Here is a 22,046-nt window from a genome sequence, read left to right on the forward strand (position 1 = left end):
TCATGGTTTCTCCATATAGCCAAATACACCTTAATTTATATTTGAATGATCAAGATTATACTTCATAATGGAAGTTTTGAGGCATACAATTAATTATAAGAGATTAAGGAAAAAAACATGCCTTGGAGCTTATTAATTGAGATGCATTTTAAATGAGTTCACCTCGTGGTCCTGAGTGACACTATGGTAAATCCAAGCAGGAGGAGAGAATGGTGTGCTGCTTGGAAAGGGGGAGGTAGGTAAGGCTGGTATTTGGAGTAATCATCACAAACTGAAAGAGGTGGGGGCCCTCCTATGTATATACTGCCTTTTCTCTGTAAAATTGAGAATTTGGTTCTGGTTCTGCTCCCACTGGAAATGAGTCATTTTATTTGCAGGGACAAAATCTCTACTGTAGAAGGCTTTGAGATAACTTTCTCCCAGTGGGAAGTGGGCAGTAGTGCTCCAAAAATAGTGCTGTTGAATGTAGCTTGGACCATTTCACTCCTTTCTAGTGAATGTACAATATCTTTGTCACACTATCAGYCTCTGCCTGCCCTTTTCCACCTCCTTTGTTCTTTGCATCTGCTATAGCTGCCCACTTAATTCAAAGTTTGGGTAGCAGCAGGTGTGTCACTTATTTTTGGYGATCATCTCCACTAAGATCTACCTTCCAACTAAGTAAGTTCATATTTTTGTRATGTTCTGACCTCCTCCAGTGTAAGGACCTCAATAAATTTGTCTTCCAGTTTATGGCAATATCCYGTGTGCTGAATGCCTTTAGCTGTTTGTTTGTTGTTTTTTTTGGCTAATAATCCTCTTTTTCTTTAAATTAAATAAATACTAATTTTTTTTTATAAAGGAGTCTTCTCAAAGTAACAGTGGCCAAGTTTTGACTTTCAAGTCTGCTAAATTAAGCCGTTCGTTTTCTCTATTTGTATGCTTAAATTGGCATGAAACTTTGTGTTTGCAAATATAATTCATAGAGGACTTAGGTACTCTTTTGTGAAAATAATGATAGTGGCTTCTTTTGGAGTATGATGTTGATTAAAATATAGAAAATTTTCTCAGCCGACCTTAAAAAGAGGGACAGATTATTTTTTTAAATGCAGCTGTATCCTATGACTTTTTTTCTTCTGCATTCGTAAGCATACAYTTATTCCTGACTGCCATCATGATAACTCGCTGCTAACTGAGCAGGTAAGACCTCTGCGGTGCTGGTCTATCGAAGATGGRTACGAATTGCTATAGCTACTAGTACAGAGCTGCAATTGTTAGCTTTGGATTTAGCAACTCACGTGTCTTGTTTTGGAGGCCCTATCCCTAGGGTGTCTGCCAAGAGGGCATCATTCATCTGAGTGGTGGCTTGTGTGGGAATTGAGCTGCCCTGAGTCTCAGGTGCTGGGAAAGCCTCCCATAATTAGAAGTAGTATATTATGCATAGTTTCACTGGTTGGAAGATGCATAAATAATTGTTAAACCACTAAAAGCACTTTAAAGTGCTGTGTAATGCCGAGAGATAACACTGAAAGTTGAGACTAATGTGTGAGCGGCCATTGGTTGGAGTAGAAGTTAATTTCTGGAAAGCTCTTGTAGGTAACATGTTTTGGAAGGAAATGAACTAATGCTATCATAACAGTATGGAGCTATAGCAGCTATGGTGACCCTACAGTTTTCAAATAAATTAGATTTGTTTAAAGTGCAGTTGTTGGTATTGACATGTTAAATTAACTGATGTTCTTTCCCGTATCTTCCATAAGATTTTACTGGTGGTGGTGGTGGTGAGTGAACTTTCTTCATCATTTTTTTCATATTGGGGATAGCTGTAATCATGGCACTGTGGTTAATAAATACAAACTGGGAGATCAGACAAAAACACTTTAACAGGCATCCTTTATGCTGGAGTTCTCTTATGACTTTAATCTTGCTGTGGGCACAAAAGCAGATTAAACTATTAATAGATGGATGGAATTATAAGATCCCCCTCCCCGTGAGGACCCCAAATCAACACTGTAACCAACAAATTAGAAGTGCATACTTTCACTGGAAGCTTGAGGGCATATTTTATACTGCGATTTAACTTGTGATGCATAAAAATTCATTCTGCAATTGACCTTTGTTTTGTGCTTTCTAATAAGAATTGCAATGATTGCCCAGTTTGAAATTTTAAATTCCAAGTAAATCCAAATTGTTATGGAGTGGCTGTAAGAAGTATGCAACACATGCTATTGCCATGGTATTCTGCATAGGAGAATTTGGCTTTTCAGGAGGAACACGGAGTTACCTTGTCCTTCATTTTGAGATCGCCTTTTTTTTTTTTTTTTTTTCCCTCTCTCCTTGACAGGAGAAGCAGGCACGTGGCATCAGGCTTGGATCTGACGCTAGGTCTGTGTTCTGAAGAGCTGTTTTGAAACATAGATCTTTCTTGTTTTAGCACTGGTCTTTAGTACTGACCTTGTAAACATAAAAGCAGGTATCTTGACAAACCTTCAAAGTTGCAGTGGAGGAAATACAAATATTCATTCAAATGGAGAGTGTCTGTGAAGAAAATTAAGAAATCTACACCCCAAAATGCATAAAATCCACCTAACRATCTAATAAGGACCCTGGGCACCGCAGTGGCAAAGAGCAGCCTTGCTCCCCTTCCCCGCTATTGCTCGCTGACCCCCGGATCGAGTGGGGGCGGAGAGACCTTTGCAGAGGGGCGTCCGCCGGGTTTCCCCGCTGCCTGCCTGAAGGCCCCAGGAGCCCCGGGGAACGTTTTACTCCCCTAGACCAAAACCAGGCCTAGGCTCTCTGAGCTGAAACTCTATAGAGGGAATAGARCAGGGATTAATTTGAAATATGGTAACTGCCATTTTAATGGACTCACTGGAACAAAGCCCTTCTAACATTTTTTTTTTGTCCAGTTAAATATAGATATTTTGCACTCTTGTTTTGTGACACAAATCAGCACCATCTGTCTCACACTGGGGAGAACGTTCCACATAGGCGAGTTACTGTACGCATCATTTTTAAGGTTTTGCCCCCCTTCTCTGAAGCCCTGTTTGGATAAGAATCGGCCTGTCCCAGTTTGGATATTAATGCTTTCCTGCCTGTAAAACTGCTATATTTACATTCTGTGCATTGTTTTGGCTACAGTTACCATCCAAATGTGGATTTTGAGTTTAACCTAAAGCTTTCTTTAGGAATATTTTAATCCTTATTGAGGGCACTGAAGGAAAAGGGAGCTCTGCTGAAAGAGGATTATAGGGTTGGATTATAATGATACTTTAGCATAGTGTTTTGCACGTGAAATGTTAATATGTGATGTTTTAAATCTTATTTCTGTTCTGATTTAACCTTTTAAAATCAGACCATTCTTAATCTAATTACCACTTGAACTTTAATGTATTTTATTATTTTTTTCCATAAAGTTCATTTTAATTGCTATAGCAAGTACTGTATGTTTTATGAAACACCTTTGTTGAAAGTCTTGGATATTCTCCATTAGGGTCCCTCCAGACCCATCCAGTTTGCAAATACACTGTTTTATCCTCTCCTTAATTACAGTATTGGAGCAGCTTTCTGTTAACTGTTTTTAAGTTCTGCAGAATAACGATTTTACCAGAACTGTAAAGAGTACAACAGAAAGCTGTTTGCAGTAGGAAACTTGCTGTTGCTTAGCTACCTATCTTTTTAATTCAGAATCTCCAGCAATTCAGTAGTGACTAGCCCTTAAGCTGCTAAATGCATTTGTTCCTGGCACACTGTACCGTTTTACATGTGCATTTCACCTATGTGTTAACAGTTGCTATTGCAGGGAGAGAGTGTTTATAGTGGGGTTGTATGCAGTGTAAATGACAAATCCTAAATATGTCAATTATATGAGCGATGCCTAGAAAAGTTTTAAGGGAGTACTACTACAAACAGAATTCTAGATGGAAGAGTAATTTGAGCTGTAAGAACTATTGCCTCTGCTCCTCCTGATCGGTCGCAAAGCGAGCTAGGCATAAGTACTGCAAACAGTCCTGTCTTGTAATAATACACCCTCTCACATCAGTCTAGATATAATATAGATAACTAATTGCAAATCAAAATACTTGCAATACTTCACACTTTTTTGCCCATTTGGATTTTCTCACAAAAGTGAGAAAATGCCCAACTTTCAACAATTGTCTGACTTTAAGAGAAATTTGTTGGAGTAAGACCCTAACCAGTGCCATGTGCATAGGCAAAACATTGAATTTTTTAAGAATCGAGGAGAAACTTTATATTCATTAATGATTAATGCTACTAATGCTAATTCACTGATGACCTGACCAATTGGGCAAAGTGTTTTTTTTTTTTTTTTTTAACTAGAGTTTTCTGGTTTATATTGGACTTGATTTTGGAGGGGTAGACTTGTCAGAGTCAAAAGCTAATTACACTTTTAAGTCAGTGATGAGCTTTCTTGGAATAGGATCAAGTTAATTTAAGGAAATTATTTATTTCAGCTTTTAAAGATAAACTTTGCAGGTTCACGCATGAACCTGTGTAATCCCATTTTAGGTATTCATAAGGTTTCGGTTGTCTGTATGCCACTAGKAGCAAATAATGGCATATTTCAATACAATTTTGTGCTCAGTTAACCTCACTATTGACTGTTACAAATGTACAGGAGAGTTGCATCTCTGCCCTTTTATTGTGGTTTAGTATTTTCATGTAGGTTTCAGTTTCCAGGTATTTAAATTTTATTCATTAAGATATATTTATTCTTAGGATGACTAAGAATGTAATATGTATATCCTCAGCTATTTTTTGTCATACCATCATGTTTATAATTMTATATCCTATATGTTTTAAAGCTGTGGCACATGGCTTTAAACTGTTTATTTGTGCATCCTTGATTTTGCAGTGCAGAGACATTGCTGTACTAGACTCTGTTTTCTTGTGGAATTTCATGGAGGAGGCTTCAGTACACGACATGACAAAATGTAAAGGCATACTCATAGATCACCTTTTAAATATTTATTCATATAAATTCTTTAAAGAAATTAAATTATGTGTTCTATACAAAATAGGAGAGGCAGGCATTTAGTGTCACTGCCTGCAAATTGAAGTCATTTGTCTAGAAGGGTCAGGTGCCACTTTGTAGTAAGGAGTTTGTCTGAGATCYAGGAAAAGAAAGATTGATAGTACAAAGAGATTGATGAAATGAGCACTGCAATATGCATACGAAGTTATGGGTTAATTAGGAAGATTTAAACAAGGAAGTTCTTTGGTGTGGAAAAGTCGGGTGTGCTATTACTTTCTGGTTTGAGATATGTTGGCAGCCTTTTAGTACATTTAGCATTGATTTCCTGAGATGTTTATATGGAGATGTGTGAATTATGAGTGAGGTGGTGAATTACCAAGGTTGCATCCATTGCAGCTGATGTGTGTTTCTTAGGAAATTCAGTGGTGGTGTGTTTGTGTATGTGTGTGTATATATATATATATGTGTGTGTATGTATATACACACACTGTCTTTGCTTAAATCTTCACTTCTGTACGTATTAATGTAAACTATAATGCTAGTTCTGAGATTCTTCTATCAGAAAGAATAAATTCACTGATGTTTCAGAGAATCAAGTTCTTCAGGTGTCTTGGGTGACATGGTTATTTCTTCCATTTTTTAATGACAAGTTTGTTATTTGAGCAAAAATCTTAAAGTTAAAACTATCTGGCTTTAGAAAATGGAAGCTGAGCAATCCACAAGTGTTGTTTTCTTGTTGATAAGAAAGCAGTTTTGAAAGAGCAGATGCTGCAAACTATTCCTTCCTGCCTTGAAGTTCACCAGCCAGTTGGTGCATTTTGTGGAAAACAGCAGGCTTCCATAAGCAGAGTCATGCAGAAATCGAAACAGTACCATCTTCTGTTACGGTTATTTGCATGCCAGAGTTATAATTTTAAATATGGCTTAAATGTAACAAAACCAAAATACATTTAATGCTCCTTGTGCGTCATTCTGYAGAAGGACAAAGTCATGCAAATCTGTCAGTAGGGCAGGAATAATACACTCAGCAAGCACTTCAGTATTTAGTATTGTAATAGTGTAGAAGTCTTCTCTGTGCCTCGTAGATCTATACAGCGTGCCTGCTGAAGGCAAGAGTAGATGTAGGCTCAAGGGGCTGAGTCCTCCGTACCATAATTCTGATATTTTTGTCATCATACAAGCAAAACTTGGTATTCACCTTTCTTCTTAGCCTTAAAGACAAATTTGGGGGCACTCTGCAGCTCTATCTTCTACAATGCATTTCTCACAGAATATAGAGTATCTGAAAATTTATAAATACGGGAGAAGCAGGAAGGGGACAGATGAGTTTTATCTTGTACWGTTAAGTGTGTGATAGAAGAAACCTTAACAAATTGCAAAATGTRTTTCTACAGTTGAGGAAAAGCAGTTAGACTCAACAAAGCCTCCTGGAAAACTGACATTAAAACAAAACTACTTTGTGTTATGATATTCGTTTAACAATGAATCTTAGCTTTTTGTATGATTAGGTGTCTGTTTATTTAAATAATTCTGAGTATGGAAGGAGCTGTAGAAAGCATTTTTTTCCCCCTCCATACGTCTTTGAGGCATGGAGAGGAGAAAGGTACAAAATTATCCATTACCTAGTAGTAAATTCTTGCCAATTACATCTCAACCTTGCTATAAATGGACAGCAGTCCATTTTTGTTCATATTTTCACTGGCAGGAACTGTTTTTCATACCCAGAAAGTTTTTCTTTGACATTAACATGGGATCAGACATTAGAAATTCTGTCCAAAAACATGTGTTTGAACAAGAGGCCCAGTGCTGATAATGTGCCGTGAAGGTGGTGTCTCCAGCACGGTTCTGGGGGCCTTGCGTGGTCRTTACTTCCCTGCTTGGTCGTAAGCTCACTTCTCACCAGCTTTTAAGCCCTTTCAGCCACATTAAGAAGAAAGATACTTCTGCTTTATGAAGAAATACAGCTTGTTTGGGCATTTTTTCTCTACGACAAGGATTTTTTTTTTCCCCATTGATAAACACAATGCCTGTTCAATGTGAAAACTTAAGCGTGGCGTGTATGTGTATATAACTATATATATGTAGCAGTATACATTATATATACTATATATGTGTATATAAGTATATATATATATATATATATATATATATATTTGTGTGTGGTTTTTTTGTTTGTTTGTTTTTCTTTTGTTCAGAAACCAAAGCAAAAGGACTGGCATCCTCCTGGAGGATTTATTCTAGGACTCTGGGCATTGATTATCATGGTTTTCTTTAAAACATACGGAATCAAGCACATGAAACACATCTTCTGAATCTGAGCGAGCAAGATGTTTGCATTGACTACTACTTGGGATTCAATGGTGTCATCACTTCCATGTATGTGTAATACGGACGTAGTAAAAAACAGTGTTGAAACGTCACTTACGAATGTTCTTCTGAAACAGTCTGCCTCTTTTTTTGAAAAGAATCTAACAAATTGTTATTAAATTTTCTTTTTTTTTTTTTTTACTTTATCTTGTTCAAATATATTGTAATGCTTTCTGAGCAATTTTTCTTTATAGTTAAATTTTAAAAAAGGAGGAAAGACCTTAAACATCTTAGCAGAATCTCTGAGGTTGATTATAAATTGTAAATAGGTGAATTGTTTTCCATGTGCTTCTAAGTAAATTTTAGAAATAGTCATCTATGATTGAAGAACGAGACAGTATGCAGAATGTTATTTAAGATGTCATTTTATCGATAAAAATTTAAGCCACTTTGCAGACTTTGGCATGGCATATTGAAAGCTTTCTCTACAGAAAGAAAAATAATGTAGAAAAATATTGATCTTGTTTTTCTGTTAAGTGCCATCCTTAGATCAATCCTTTTACCTTAGGCAATTTTGGCTTTAGGATTCTATGAGTTAGTAAAAGTAAAACCAAAATGCAGTCAAACAGTGACCTCACTGAATCTACTTGAATAAAAAAAATGCCAGAAAGAGTAAAAAATAGGACTTCACCGTGTCCATTAGAAACCCTTCATAGGCTTTGTGTTTTAACTCCATTCATTAGAGAGCTGGAGGCTTCCTGGGTTTTCAGTACAGTGTTTTTGCACAGAGTAAAATTGACTTTGGCATCAGGATGAAAAATGTTATAAATTGTACTATTGTATTCTGTAGTTTCTGAGTGCTTGGGAAAATGAGCTTTATCATTCAGGTTTTGTAAATTCTGTTTTGACATACCAATTTGTTCTTCTTGGACGTTTACTGATGAATGTATGTTAAATGGGTTTTGTCTGTATATTGTATTGTCACTTTAGTGACAAGAAGGGCAAATTTATTCATGTACAGAAATAAGCCTACCAGGTAAGAGAAGTTTTTGCAGTATGCTTTTGGAACCTGTTCTCTCTCCTAATAATAAAGCTGACATATACATGGTSTAATTTTAGATACTTACTTCTAAAAATTATTAGGAATTATTTGTAATCCCACATAATATCAGAGCCAAGATCATTATACTTGGCAGTATATGGTATTGAACATTTTCATACTGCACAGAACATACAAATCTGAATGCTTAAACATTTTTATTGTTTTTTCTTCTCTTTCAGACTGATTGTGGCACCGCAGCCTCAGGTTAGGGGTAGTGGACTTCTCAGCGGGCTGTGTGTAGGCAGTGACTCGAAGGGCTACAGAGAAGGCAGCTGTTGAGGCTTTTAGCTGTTTCAAAGGGCTGATGCTGGAGAGCAAAACAGCACTATAGCACATCTAGGTATAAAAAGCATTTTTTTCCCCCTCCATACGTCTTTGAGGCATGGAGAGGAGAAAGGTACAAAATTATCCATTACCTAGTAGTAAATTCTTGCCGATTACATCTCAACCTTGCTATAAATTTATGGTACCTGGAGCTTCCTATAGCATTTTTTGCTGAACAACAAGAACTGTTCTCAGCTGCTTTTGTTAAGCTACATTTAAAACAAAGGCATTCCCCACACATGTGTCCTTGCACTTTTGTAAGCATATTCTGTGAGAGGTAGTATTACAGAGCTCTTTCTGCTTTGCTGGTGAGAAGTTTTTTGTATCACTGATGCGCAGGTATCTCTGCCAGGAACAACACAACTTAACATGAAGGATAAAAGCTCTGCTTCTGAGAAGTGGCCTCTTGAGAGAGGGAGGGTTTGAACAGGTCCAAACAGCATTAGAAAAGTTGCTCTGGATCTCTTCATTAGGTGGTGTTTATTTCAGAGAGCATCTTTTACCAATCGTAAATTCCTGCACAAACTCTGATACTTACAAAACAGGCAAGGGTGACTTTTCTTAAAATGAGAAGACCCACTGCTTTTCTTAGCTGGTTGTAGTGCATCAGTGAACTAAAATCTGTTTTAGACACGGGGGAAAAAAGCCCTGCAGAATTTATTCTTAGAGGATCTGCTTGCCTTTCGTTTTTTTTTAATTCAGCCTTGATACTTTTTTCATTTTTATTGTAACAATTATTTTTGTCAAAAATTAATTTTATAGCCAAGTTTTGATACACTTTTAGAAGTGAAATGGATAGAGCTTTCTGCCTTGCTTCTGTTACAGTTTAAACCTCTYAGGCCTTATTTAACTTCTCCTTTTCACCTTTTCAGGCACCATTTGGAGGAAGTAGGTAGAAAAATCAACAGAACTTAGCTGAATTTTCTAAGTAGCAGAAGATGACAAAGATACTGTCTTTGTAAAAGCTTATCTACCCGAGGAAAAGGAAGCAATTAGGTGGGTTATTAAAATGCAATTTATGAATAGAAGCACTCAGTAAGTGTGCCTGTGAAGGTGATTAAATTGAAGTGAGAACAACAATTAGACTGGAATGCAACAAACTATGCTCCGGACATTTCTAACATTTTTACGTGTGAATTGAAATAGATGGTTCTCAGAGTTGCCATATAATTGCCTGCTCTATGCTTTTCATTCTTCAAGTGGTTATTGTCTGAAAGCAACTCTAGAAGTGTCTCAAGGCTCGCTCTTCCCCCCCCCCCCCCCAAGGTTAGTAATTTTTGGCTTTCTATGACAGCCTTTCAAACATAGTTTAGGATCTGGGAACTGGCCAGAACACTTTCCCTCTCGCACACCATTTGGGTTTTACAGGACAAACAGTACACTGGCGCAGTGCAGATGCTTGCTCCACTGCGCACAGATGAGCCTTTTGTATGGAATCCAGAAAACAAGCCTGATGCCAGTGCCCTTTTCTTGCATAGAAACGTCCAGAGCAGAATTGCTTTCAGCATTTTGTGAGTCTGTAGAGTCTGTCTAGATAGGTCTGTGACCCAAACATGCCCATGCTTGCAAGATTTTGGACGTTCATGTGTGAATTCTGTACTATACAATTGTACTAACCTRTTTTGAAAGAGGTTGTTTTTAAATTGTTTAGAATATTAATGGTGATAAAAATATTAATAACTTTAAAAACTGAATAATAGCTTATTAAATAAGCTTTTTTATTTCAAATTGTCTTTTACTGAAATGCATTACTATCATTCAGTTGAAGATACTAGTAGGCTGATATTCTTTTACATATATTTTCACATGCCTATATACCTCATTTGATTTCTGAACTGTTTAAAATGCTATCTACATTTGAGTACTCTATCTTGTATGACCATGCCCAAATGTTTACACAAAATTATGACTCTAAGCCATATTTGTGTAATAGATGGAAAAAGAGTTGCATGGAAATCAGTAAAGAAAGAAATCTGGCTATGAAATTATCAGTATTTGATTTGTCTGTGCCAGCCAAACTTTATATATATCTATTTATCTGAATATCACCATGAATTTCTGTCTTCCTAGCATGAGCAAAGATCATAGATGGACCAGATATCACTAATAAATATCACTAACAGTGTATCTCTTCTAGAGAAAGTGGGCTCTTGGGGAGAAGGGGCTAATCTCCATTACTATTTGCAGGAAAGAAAATGTAATGTGATTCTGTCTCTCAGTGTTTGCAAATTGTGTCCATTCCCATTGCTGTATCAGCAGTTAGGGATACCATTGTATGGTACCGCATGGAGGAAGCTTACGTACTGGGAGTGAATGGATCTTATGGCCTAATAGGCCTTCAGATGAGGATCATGAGATGGTAACACAGGGCTGAGTTGCGTATACTACTAAATCACTGATTTATCAAAGAGGTGAGAGCGCAGAGCAGAATTTATCATGGTGGGGAGAGACAGTCTTGGAAGAAGTAAAAAGAAGGTTCAGATCTGAAGACTTCTGAAAACTGAGCTAACAACCCATTAATACAGATGGGGAAATGATGTACAGTGGTTCTTGGTGGATAGTTAGACTTGATCCAGAACTTCACTGTGTTCTGGATTGAATAGCTTCTGCAGGTTCAGGATGATTGGACATGATGAAAATAAATAGGTGAAGTAGAAGGCAATTCGTGGAATGGGAGTGATGTATTTCATAGTCTGTGGCATTTGGATGGACAACCTTCATACATGGTACAATTCTGGGACAAAGATCAGAAGCATTTGAAAACTCAGGATCCCCTTGTAAGCATCTTCCAGCTCCATCCATGTTGCAGAGCTGTTCTATGACCTGGTAGAATTTTATCATGCTTTCCAGACTAATTCACCTTTGGGCTGAGGACAAGCATAAAGTATTTTTTCTAAGAGGCTAATTTATCTAGAAAGACATAAATTACAGAGAAAAGCAGTGTATATAATGAAAATGTCTTCTCAACCATAACTTCAACACTGGTCTACAATAACGAGCATAATAGCCTTTTTTTTTTCTTAAGTAGTGAAAAGCGAAGTTAAAAAAAAAAACACACAGGTCGATGCATTTCTTGTTGAAGATAATATCTTCTGCTGTGTGCACCATATTATTATCTCTGCTTTATATCTCTTTGTGAATTTTTAAAAATAAYAAGTTGTATGGAATGCACCTTGAAAGTGTTGTTGCTTTATGACAAAAATTTGTACATGCTGCTGCATAATATTCTGAAATCAGCATTTCATAGCACTAGTTTCACTTGCAAATTCTTTAAAATTACTTCATTTTTCTTCCTTAATGAGGATTTCTGCATGATTTATTGATTAAATTGATATCATTTAAGGTTTCAATTCAAAGTTTATGAAGATGTGTGTATCAGAATGTTTGATTCTGCCCTGTCTGCTTTGCTATGCACTTTTTTTTTTTAATATATTTGCATAGAACACTAAAGCCTTGTTCATATAGGCCTATCAGTTTTGCTACTCTGGCCGACAGTCTTACTAGAGATGCAGRTCATATCAGCAGAAGTTATTCTGGCAGCATTGTTTACGTGAATTCCTTGAACAAAATCAGCTATTCTAGTAATTGACTGTTTTGACAGCAGAGTAGCTATGCTGGCTAAAGCTCTAGCATAAATGCTCTTTCTTGTGAAATGACTTCCTTTTGCACAGACAGTTTGTGGGTTTTGGTGACATACTTCTTGTGGAGACCGGCATGGGCAACTTGGGTGTGTGTTTTGTTCGAGACATTCATGTTCTTTCTGGCATGTCATACTATTCTGTGTATCCAAAGCCATCTAACTTGATATAGCAGATGTATGTCCTTTCCCAGCTCTGAAAGTTCTTATTGAAATAATACTGTCCTGTAGTAAATGCTTGACTTTTTGCTGATTTTGAGTGTAGGGGGTGTTTAAGGTTAGGCTCTTTGTGCTTTCTTTACATCCTTTTCTAATATAATGATACATATTTTCTTTGTCAAGTCCTTTTAGATATACTCATGAAGAATTGTTGTTTGATTTTTTTTAATTAGTTACTTATAATTTTTTGTGCTGGTTTTCCTGTTTAGGTTAAATTTGTAGCTCAAAGTATTGAGGCTGAAATTGTGATGATGATTAGGTTCCTCTAACCTTTCTTGGTCTTTGTAATGCAGGAAGAATGGTAAATAGGATCATCAGTTTAACCTTGCAGTGTACTTCAGTATTTTGCAAAGCTCTTTTACTTACCCTCCTTCATAGCAGTCCCTGTCTTTGCATTTTCTTTGTGTAGAATTTTTTTCTGTACTTACTTTTGTTGCTCGATTCTGTATAGCTGCTTTTTCTCTGCAGTATTGTCTGTGATGGAGTGACCAGGAATGACCAGAGTGTTTCATAAACAGCTGACTACAAATGTGTAACCATATATAAAAAAATGCAGTAACGGGGCTGAAAAACGTTCCAGCTTTGTGTAGACTTAGATACTGGAAGGATGTAAAAGRTGAGGGGAAATATATGTCTGTAAGTCATAAATCTATTCTGCCTTTTTGTTAAAACATAAACCTAACCTAAGCTCTTGCCTTAAACWCTTGCATGGCAAGACTGTAACTGAGGTGTACTGTACAAGTTAATGTTCATTGGATATAAGAACTTCTTAATAATGTGTTTTTGTTGTTGTTRTTTTTGACAAGGTCTCATTCATGTATCCTGTCTCAAACAATGATTATAGCAGATGACAAGCAAAGAGTACAGAAGAACAGGGAAAGTAGGTAGTGACATTTTTCTGTGAGATTCCACCTGTAACCTTACCCTAATGGGAGAACTAGTGATCTGTTCCTAGCCTTTGTTTCCTATGTTCAAATGAATTCTTTAAGTGAGGATGCATGGTACCATGACTTCTCTGGAAGTCTTTGAAGAGCAGCCTTGCAAAACTAGTTTTGGAAATCCAGGTGGACTAATCAACTGGATCTCCTTGTCCATGTGCTTCAGAGAACTTTGAGGACCTCCARATAGATCTGTAAGGCAAGCCTTTTCTTAGCAAAAGCTGCATTGATTTTTAGCCAATGCTTATTTATGTCTGCTAATTCTGTTCTTCATTATAGTTCTTACCAGTTTGCCTGGAACAGGCAAGAGTACATCCTGTGACAGTTGTGTGCTTTCTTGCTATTGCCCCTGTGAGAGCTGCTACAGAAAGAAAGGAGATGACAGTTCATGGCCTGTTTCCACAAGTCTGCAGTTCTTCGTTTTACTGCATTTTGCTAGGGAGTCTGTTCTACAGTCACCCATAATAAAAGTGACTGCCTTTGTTTCCACTGAGATGTTGAAATTCCATCTTCACTGTGGCCATATGGCATAATTTAACATTTCATGTTTTCTTGTCATTTTCAGTGTAGAAAATTTTTCAAAATATAGTGGCTTTAACAGGTATTTAGCATTAAGCAAAGCCATTTATAAAACATCCTGAGTTTTATATTTTTCTGCTTCAGTCCAGAGACATTTCTCATCATCTTACAGACTMATTTCTTATTTCCTAGATTTTTTCTCAGAGATTTCTTTTTTCCTTGTAAAACTCTTGTGATCTGTAAGGTCTCCTTTGTAGTAGGCAGCTGGAAATTCAAATTGATCAGTGTTAAATGATCCTGCCAGGAGAAGTGGAAGTACTGATACTTGAAAGGTTTGTCTGCCTTCTCACTCCTTTGTACTCCATTTTGCTGGTCTTACAGATACTCTTTGACTGTTTAACTCTTTCCTTATTTACCCSCTGTATTTTTTTAATCTTTAAGCTACAATTTTAATTAAACTAGAAATTGTGTCTCCTTAGAGCAAATACAGTATTTAATTTCCATTAGAGGTGCTTAACAGAATTATTTGGGGGATTTTGGGGAGCATGCGATAGTTGTAGGAGTTTCAAAAGAAACTTTTGCAGTACAGAGCAGTCATTGCTACAGAGCCACAATGACTTCCCACTGTATCAGCTCCAGCCTTAGATCTTTATATYGCTGGAGAATATATTTAGATATTACAAACCATATTCTATTGCTTGTTGTTTTGGATTCCCCACTCCTCAAAATTTGCTGAGTGGGTAGTAATCTACCTCATATAATGTTTAGGATGTACTTGGTCTGTTCTTCCAAAAAATTAATCTACTTTCRTGTCCTTAGAGCTATATGCAGTAAAAATCACTAAACTTCATGAGAAGTTTGCTGAGATTATAATGCAGAAGACCCCCTACATTTATTATCTAAGTAAACATCTTCTGCAGAATTTGATCAATTTACACTTGTGTGTGTGTATGTGCATGCACACATGCATGTATACATACATGTGTGTGTATATATGCGTACCTGTATATGTGTGTGACATACGTGACATGTCATAAGTCATACGAAATTGCCTATGCGTGGTAGCATTTTTCAAATAAGTCTTGGTTCCTCACACTGCTGGCTAGAACTAGGAGTTGTTGTCAGGGGACTTGAATTCTCTTCCAAAGTCTGGTGCTAAAGTTGTAACATGGTCTTAGTAAATTGTATAACTTCCTTTTTCCTCAGTTTCTCTATCCATGTGGGAATAAATAATACTAACTTGTCTTTCTGAAGTGCTTTAAGATTTTGGATGGAAGGTTTTCTCAAAGTGCATGATATTATTATTTTATATCCTGATGCTGTTAGCTGGGCATCTTGTTGTCATTGTGCCAGAATAACGGAAACCAAGGGCAGTAGTTGCAGAGATTATTTTTTTGTCATCTTCGACTCCAATTGCACGTGTCATGGCAAAAAAGAGCTGTGGTTCTTCAAGATGAAAAACAGACACTCTGATGAAGCCAGACAAAAGAATAGGGTACCGTAGAAGTTCAGGGCTAAAATAACGTAGATCTTCTTAAAATTGCTGATGTCTGTAAACATTGTTTTGGAGCAGTTTTTAATATGTGAGGTGATGATGCACACTGAAGATCATGAATCGATCAAATTGTAGGGACAAGTGTAAGAAGACAGCATAAACCAGATAATGGTAGTAGTGCCTACTAGCACTACGTATCTTTGGTCTGACAGCATTTTCTGTCATAAATCCATATGTTTTATAACTAGGCTATAAAAGCTTACTTCAGGCTGAAATGTAACAGGATATACTGTAGTTCAAAAATTGTGCCTTTATAAAAAGACGTCAGTAATTTGTAAGTTAAAATTGCAGTATTTAAAAAATCATTTRCATTTCTTCTGCATTCTACTTTTTGGACTGCAGGGAGAAGACAGTTATTTGTATTTAAATCTGTGTTCAATCTCTATTTAAAACTTGATGTGTTTTTGGCTTCACCACATTCCTTTTGTAGTGGATTTTATATATGCAGGTGTGACTCACCCTTAGAAAATATTCCTTCACACATTTTCTAATTAGATTGGGGAAACGTGCTGAAACTTCATAGGAAGTTGATGAGACTAAAGTGAGTTTTGGGTTTGTTGTGCTGTTTRAAAGACTGGATGTGTATAAGGTTAACAAGAACACAGTTGTTTGTTTGTTATATTAACTCCTTACATCCGAAGTTCTATTCAATGTTAGATATTAGGCTCTATATCAATTTATTTCATGTTTCTTCTGYGGATCCTTAATGCTTTGTCTAGTCTATTTTATATTGACTAGTCTTGCAGACAGGAAACAAACACGTGCATGTGGAGCTCAGTGCGGTGTAGCAAGTCCTACTGAACRCTAAAAATAGGTGACTGTAATCTATTTTAATACGGCCTATTTCTGACAACAGCTTAACAGTTTCAACACTTAGCATACACATCCTGCAGCGATGGATTTAYAGAAAAACTAAAAGTGCTCTACACTTTATCATGACAAAAATCTTTTTGTTACTAGTGGTATAATAATAAAAGGATTATGGCATCAGAGGACCTACCATGATCTATACGAATTCCTGCAGTCACATTAGAAATGATCTATAAATCAGTTTGACAAAAGTTCATCAATTTGAGCAATATATGTTGGCCGTGTGCCCCAGTACCCACGCTGAAAGGGACGTTCAAATTACCATTAGGTCAAAATCCATCCTGTTCTTTCTACAATTTTGTGAAATCAAATGGCAGGAATAAAACACAAACACTGAAAGAGATGGAGTTAAACATCAGCTGACAAGGCTGGTTATAAGTAATTGGCAATAGTAGCACTTTGCATTTCATTTGTATGCTGAGTGATGCATATCAGGAAGAACACAAAAAGTCAAGTTTTAAGGCAAAATAGGCTGCAGTTTCTTCCTCTTTGATAGTGGAGATGGCTGCAGCAAGGAGAGTGGTTCTCTGAGGCTGGCTATTTTGGTCCATAGGATTATAGGGTAGCAGCGTGTTTTACTTCTGATGGAGCAGTTTGCTGCGCTCTGTCCCCAGAGAACTGGGGCATCTTTAGGGTAGTTGCAGCTATTGCTATCAAGTTTTGGCAAGAGGAAGACACTGTGTCATAARTGGGTTTAAATGATACCAAGTTTGGTCCCTGTTCCATGTATTGCATCAGAGGTTGAGCTTCTTGGGTTTAGACATTTTAAGATAATATCTTTGTTCTAGCTTTAGTATTTGTCTAGTGAGAGGTTCATCACCTGAAGGACAAGACTTCATGCATAATTATTCCTAGTGATTACTTCAAGGGAATTATTTGAATTTCAATATTTGTGAGGCAAAAGGAAAATACTGTAACTGAAATCTTCTTTATTCATAAGCCAAATATAACCCAGTAAGACACACTGTGAGGTTCCATATACAGAACTAGCACTGTTYGCTGCCCTTAGTTTGCAGGGACTAGCCATGCTCTAATACTTCAGAAAGAAACTGCCAAGTGGTGGTAACTGGTGTTTTTAGGGAGGCAATCTTCTACTTACAGAACTTGTTTCACATCTTAACTTCAGTGCAGTCAGGGTCTATGAGGAGATCAATGATGATCTTGGCAAAATGGAAGGCAGAGATTTTGAAGGTGCAGTGCTATAGTCTATGTGATTCCTATTTTTGGCTGGTATGGTCAGTATTATAGTACACGATAGTGTATCTTCTTGTTTTCAAAAACTTGGTCATGTCGTTGCGAGCCATTGTTGTCTGGTTTGCAGTTTGTTTGTTACTTCAGGAAGACGCTTGCTGCTTCAGTCTCTTGCAGGACTATAAGAGCAAAACTGAATGCAGTCTTCTCTGACCCTAGTTGGTCTCTTACTCATTGCAAACATGTTGCTATAGACAGTGATTTTTCAGATAAACTTTGCCCTCCTTCCCTCCACCTCTGATTAAACAGCAATTTGATAGCATAAGCAGCAAATGCACGTTCATATCAAAAGGAATTTTGTCTACTATTGTCATATTAAAATGAGGTGTCAGCCWGTAGAGTTAGTTAGATTTGCACATGAGACTATTTTTGCTGTTAAAGGCTTCAGGCTGGAATGGAGCCCCAAAATTTTAAATTTCCAAATCAAATATTAATTACATGCTATACAGAATTCTTTTTTTTYCCTCAAACAAAATTTTTAAATAAAAAGCTAGGCCTTTCAAACCGTCAGCAGTATTAATTCTGGATCTGAAGAATTATGAAAGATAAACAACCACATAATTGTGAATTAGAAAAATACTGGCCTAGGTTGCATAAAAACCTCATTAAATAAGTACTGTAAGTTTTCACTATGAAAATTCAGTGGCATTGTACTTTAAAAAACCATAATGAATTAACCATCCATTAATGATACTCAAGTTGCTTTTCACAAATCACATACACATACAGGAAGTCAGATGGCCAGAAAAGGCTATATACTGGTTTAATGTACAGTTTGACACAAAGTACTCTTGATATACTCCATCATAACTTCCTGACTGTTGTTGCAGTTCTCATCTGCAAGTCCTGTTACTCTTCTCATCTGGGTTGCCTTGCTGTCCCAGAAGGTCCAACACCCTGAAAGCTGATAGAGTGGGTGACTGTGATTGCCGTCTTCTGTGTTCCTCCCTCAGACCACTGGCTTATTCTCAGGGTGATTTACAGCAAGTGGTTCTGGTTTCCAGTCTGGTTGGAAAAAGTGAATATTGAATGTCCGTGCCCAGTTCTCAAACACTCGTTTCTCTGTGATGAAACGATGATGGCTGCCCTTTCGGCCCCGCTCGTGGGAAATGTACATTGTGCACTCATCAGGTCCCAAAGGTTCGTAATAGTGATAAGGTACGGAAGGATGATTAGGATCCCTGTGGAAGAAAGAAAATAGATGGAAGCCCCAGATGTTCCTTTTTACTGATTGAAAAGATGCTATCTTTAATAAGCTGATATCTTCAATAAGCTTTTTCGCCTAGTTGAACCAAATTTCTAGGTATCTGTATTTTTATTGTGTATTTACTGCATCAGAATGGGGAATAGTTTTTAATTTGTTCTTTCTGTTATTTTCTTTTAATCCCCTCCTCCTTGTTAAATAAAGGACAGCAGTAGCTCAAAAATAAGGGAGAATGCCACAGGGCTACGTTACCATCCTGAAATTTGAAGCACACTGCTTAAAAGAGATTCACATCTACACTGTGACTTGTAAAAAGCTTTGCAGTGACATTTACTGAACAGAGGGAAGAAAGAGAAGGGAAAGACAGWGGGCAGGAGGTTATCTGTGACACTTCAGCTTCACCAGCTCAGGTGAACGTTACCAGCATGGTGCATAAGGATGCGAGCGCACAACTTCATTAGCACATCTGCATGTCTGAGTGGTGATACAGYCTGCTGTTGCTGGGTTTATAATCAAACAGATCTAATGCATGCATGAGCRGTTTTGGATTTTTTTTTAATGGATAATTTTTTTAATTTTTAATTTTTTAAGGTTAAAAAATAAATCTGTCCACCCATAGTATCCTTTTGACCTTGTGAGCTCATCAGCATTAATCTGTAGGAGATGCTGTACCCATGTGATGACGCATAGGATAGTCTTAAGAGCAATTAGGTATTTAGGACAAAGATCATTTTAAGGGTTTTAACCTCAATATTTTGATGTTACATGCTTCAAAAAGTGCGTTTGCATTATGTATGTAGCATAAACCAGAGCAGATATTCTCCTTTGGCCTTATTTATTCTCTATACTAACTTGTATCCTTTGTGTTTTTACTTTTGAGYACAAGTATTTTGGACTGTCAAGAACTCTTACACAAAATAACTGTTTCTATCAAACACTAAAAGAGATATAACTGTTCAGACAGAATAACTCAATTGTAATGACATTTTTCAAGCCACAGCAAAGTTAGCATAAAGCTTGCATGCCAGATCCCCATGAACTATTTTGGGTGTAAGAAAAAGATAACCAGAAGTTAATCCAAATACTAGCACTTACTAAAGCCTTGAAATTGCTCTGTGTTAAAACCTGAGCTGAACAGGACCCCAGTACAGAGCAAGAAAGCTAAACTCAGAGCTGACAACCCTGGCTCTGCATTATTATTTTCATTTTAAAGAGGTAATATTTAAGCTTATTTCCAATTGAATGCATCCACAGTCTATCAGTATTCTGTCCTGATCATTATTTTTATCATATAATTCTGTCACCTACACAATTCTCTAATTTTTCTTATTTTACCAATATACATATTATATATGCAGTGGTAATATATGATACTGCTGCTGCTTTCCATTTGTATCTGAGATTAACATTTTAATTCAATCAATCTAGCTTCTTAGTAACATCACAGTGTGATCAATCTTACAACACTAGCATTAACAATAAAATTGCATTTCTAAAATAAGATGGATCCTAAATTTACAGTATATATATATATATATACATATATATATATATATTCTCACAGGAATACATAAGAGAACAAAAAAAATTCTTTAAAACTTTATCTATCTAAAGCACGTATTTTTTTAATTTTAAAAATATCGTTTCATATATGATTTAATAGATTGGGGTTTTTTTAGCTACCAGTAAGTACAGACTCACATCTCAATCTTCAATTAAATTTTCAAACACGTTTTGATACATTGGGCCTCCTACTGTATTTTATTTATTATATTGTATATACTACATACTGTATAATACACACTATATACTTATTATTCTGTATTATATTAAATTGTATTTTGTGCATTATCCTGGCAGAAAATATTGCAGACACACTGGCTGCATGGGGCCTGGCCAGCAAGAGAGGCAGAGGGGCACAGCCCGGGCATCGCGCTGGCTTCGGGCCCTGACTGACAGGTGCTGTCAAGGCTTGTATGCGGCTTCACTGGCTGAACTGGGGGAGATTTCCAACATAGAAATCAAGATGCTGATGACTTTAGGCCTCTCTGGGACTGACTGAGGTTTTGAGGCTAAACACACAAATGCCACAGTTTGGATTTAAGAACTCTGGAAGACAGTGAAGTATCAAGAAAGAATTGTCTTTCTCCTGTCATGGGAGTTCTGGATTCCCCCTGGATTTCATGCAAGTAAGCTTTAGATTTGAACTCTGCCTTGAGTAACTACACTATAACCCAATTTAACTGTACTGTGTTATCTTCTAACTCTGCAATTAGCTTGTGTCACCAGCAAATGAAATGCATGAGTAATTTCTATAAGGAAATTGCTTGCCACCTCATTTATTAACATTAAAACAGATGCTGTTTTATCACTGACAGATACTGGACATTAATCAGTATTTTGTCAGACTTTGCATGCATATTAATATCACAGCTAGGAGGAATTTAGAGAAGGTCCTTTGTAAAACACACTATACTTCCTGCCTAATAGCCTGCCGGCACAGCAACAGCGTAAGTGCTTGTACCCAATGTCAATCATCTAGTCTTTGCCACTTCAGTGCACATTTTCCCACAGATGGTATCCACCCACACTGAAAGCTGAAAATACAGTAAACAGTGTTTGCCTCAAAAGAAACAAAGCAGAAAAATAAGACCATCCCATATCATGTTCTGGTCAACCTCTTCCTTTACAAACTAAAAGCAATAATAAATCAGCCCACAAAACTATAYGTAGTCACTTGCTTTGTGCAAGAATTCATATTTTGAAGGGTGACTGAAACGTCATTATCCTGCTGAGTGATAGGCAAAGCACTACACCAGGACTATGAAGATTTCTGGATAACTTTTTGCCTTCTATTCCTGGTATCCCCTTTCCTTGACCTTCAAGCCYGGTTTTGCTGAACCCTTTATACGTTTTGTTCTGGCTGCACAAAGCCAAACAATGCCGCAGTTCCTAGGTAAGGAGGTGAGGTGCGGGTGCAAGGATTAAAGGGCACGACTAGCTGCCATACGGCTGGAGTTTAAAATCTTTCTTATGAACACCTCCCAATTAAGTTTCCCCAGTCCCTCATATCCCAGCAAATGTGACTGCAACAACTGCTTTTTTTTGCTCTTGATTTAAAGCAATTGAAAGTGAGGAGACGGAG

General features: G+C 36.9%; 2 protein-coding genes across 3 annotated transcripts in view; one reads left to right on the top strand and one right to left on the bottom strand.

The window, feature by feature from the left end:
• The window catches only part of PIGK (phosphatidylinositol glycan anchor biosynthesis class K), a 72,569-nt gene extending 64,174 nt beyond the window's left edge, over positions 1–8,395 (top strand). Inside the window, exon 11 of one of the 2 annotated variants that reach the window (XM_085298183.1) lies at positions 7,171–8,395. In XM_085298183.1, coding sequence (XP_085154309.1) covers positions 7,171–7,287 — 117 coding nt within the window. In that variant the 3' untranslated portion in view covers positions 7,288–8,395. The remainder of the gene's footprint in view (positions 1–7,170) is intronic. The other variant, XM_085298184.1, reaches the window with a different exon arrangement.
• An 8,110-nt stretch (positions 8,396–16,505) lies between these two features.
• ST6GALNAC5 (ST6 N-acetylgalactosaminide alpha-2,6-sialyltransferase 5) overlaps positions 16,506–22,046 on the bottom strand; it is a 69,961-nt gene continuing 64,420 nt past the window's right edge. Inside the window, exon 5 of the mRNA XM_085298185.1 lies at positions 16,506–18,878. Within this exon, the coding sequence (XP_085154311.1) occupies positions 18,647–18,878 (232 nt within the window). The 3' untranslated portion in view covers positions 16,506–18,646. The remainder of the gene's footprint in view (positions 18,879–22,046) is intronic.

Source organism: Rhea americana, unplaced genomic scaffold (assembly GCF_003343005.1).
Source record: "Rhea americana isolate MKP2758 unplaced genomic scaffold, rheAme1 scaffold_136, whole genome shotgun sequence".
NCBI lineage: Eukaryota > Metazoa > Chordata > Aves > Rheiformes > Rheidae > Rhea > Rhea americana.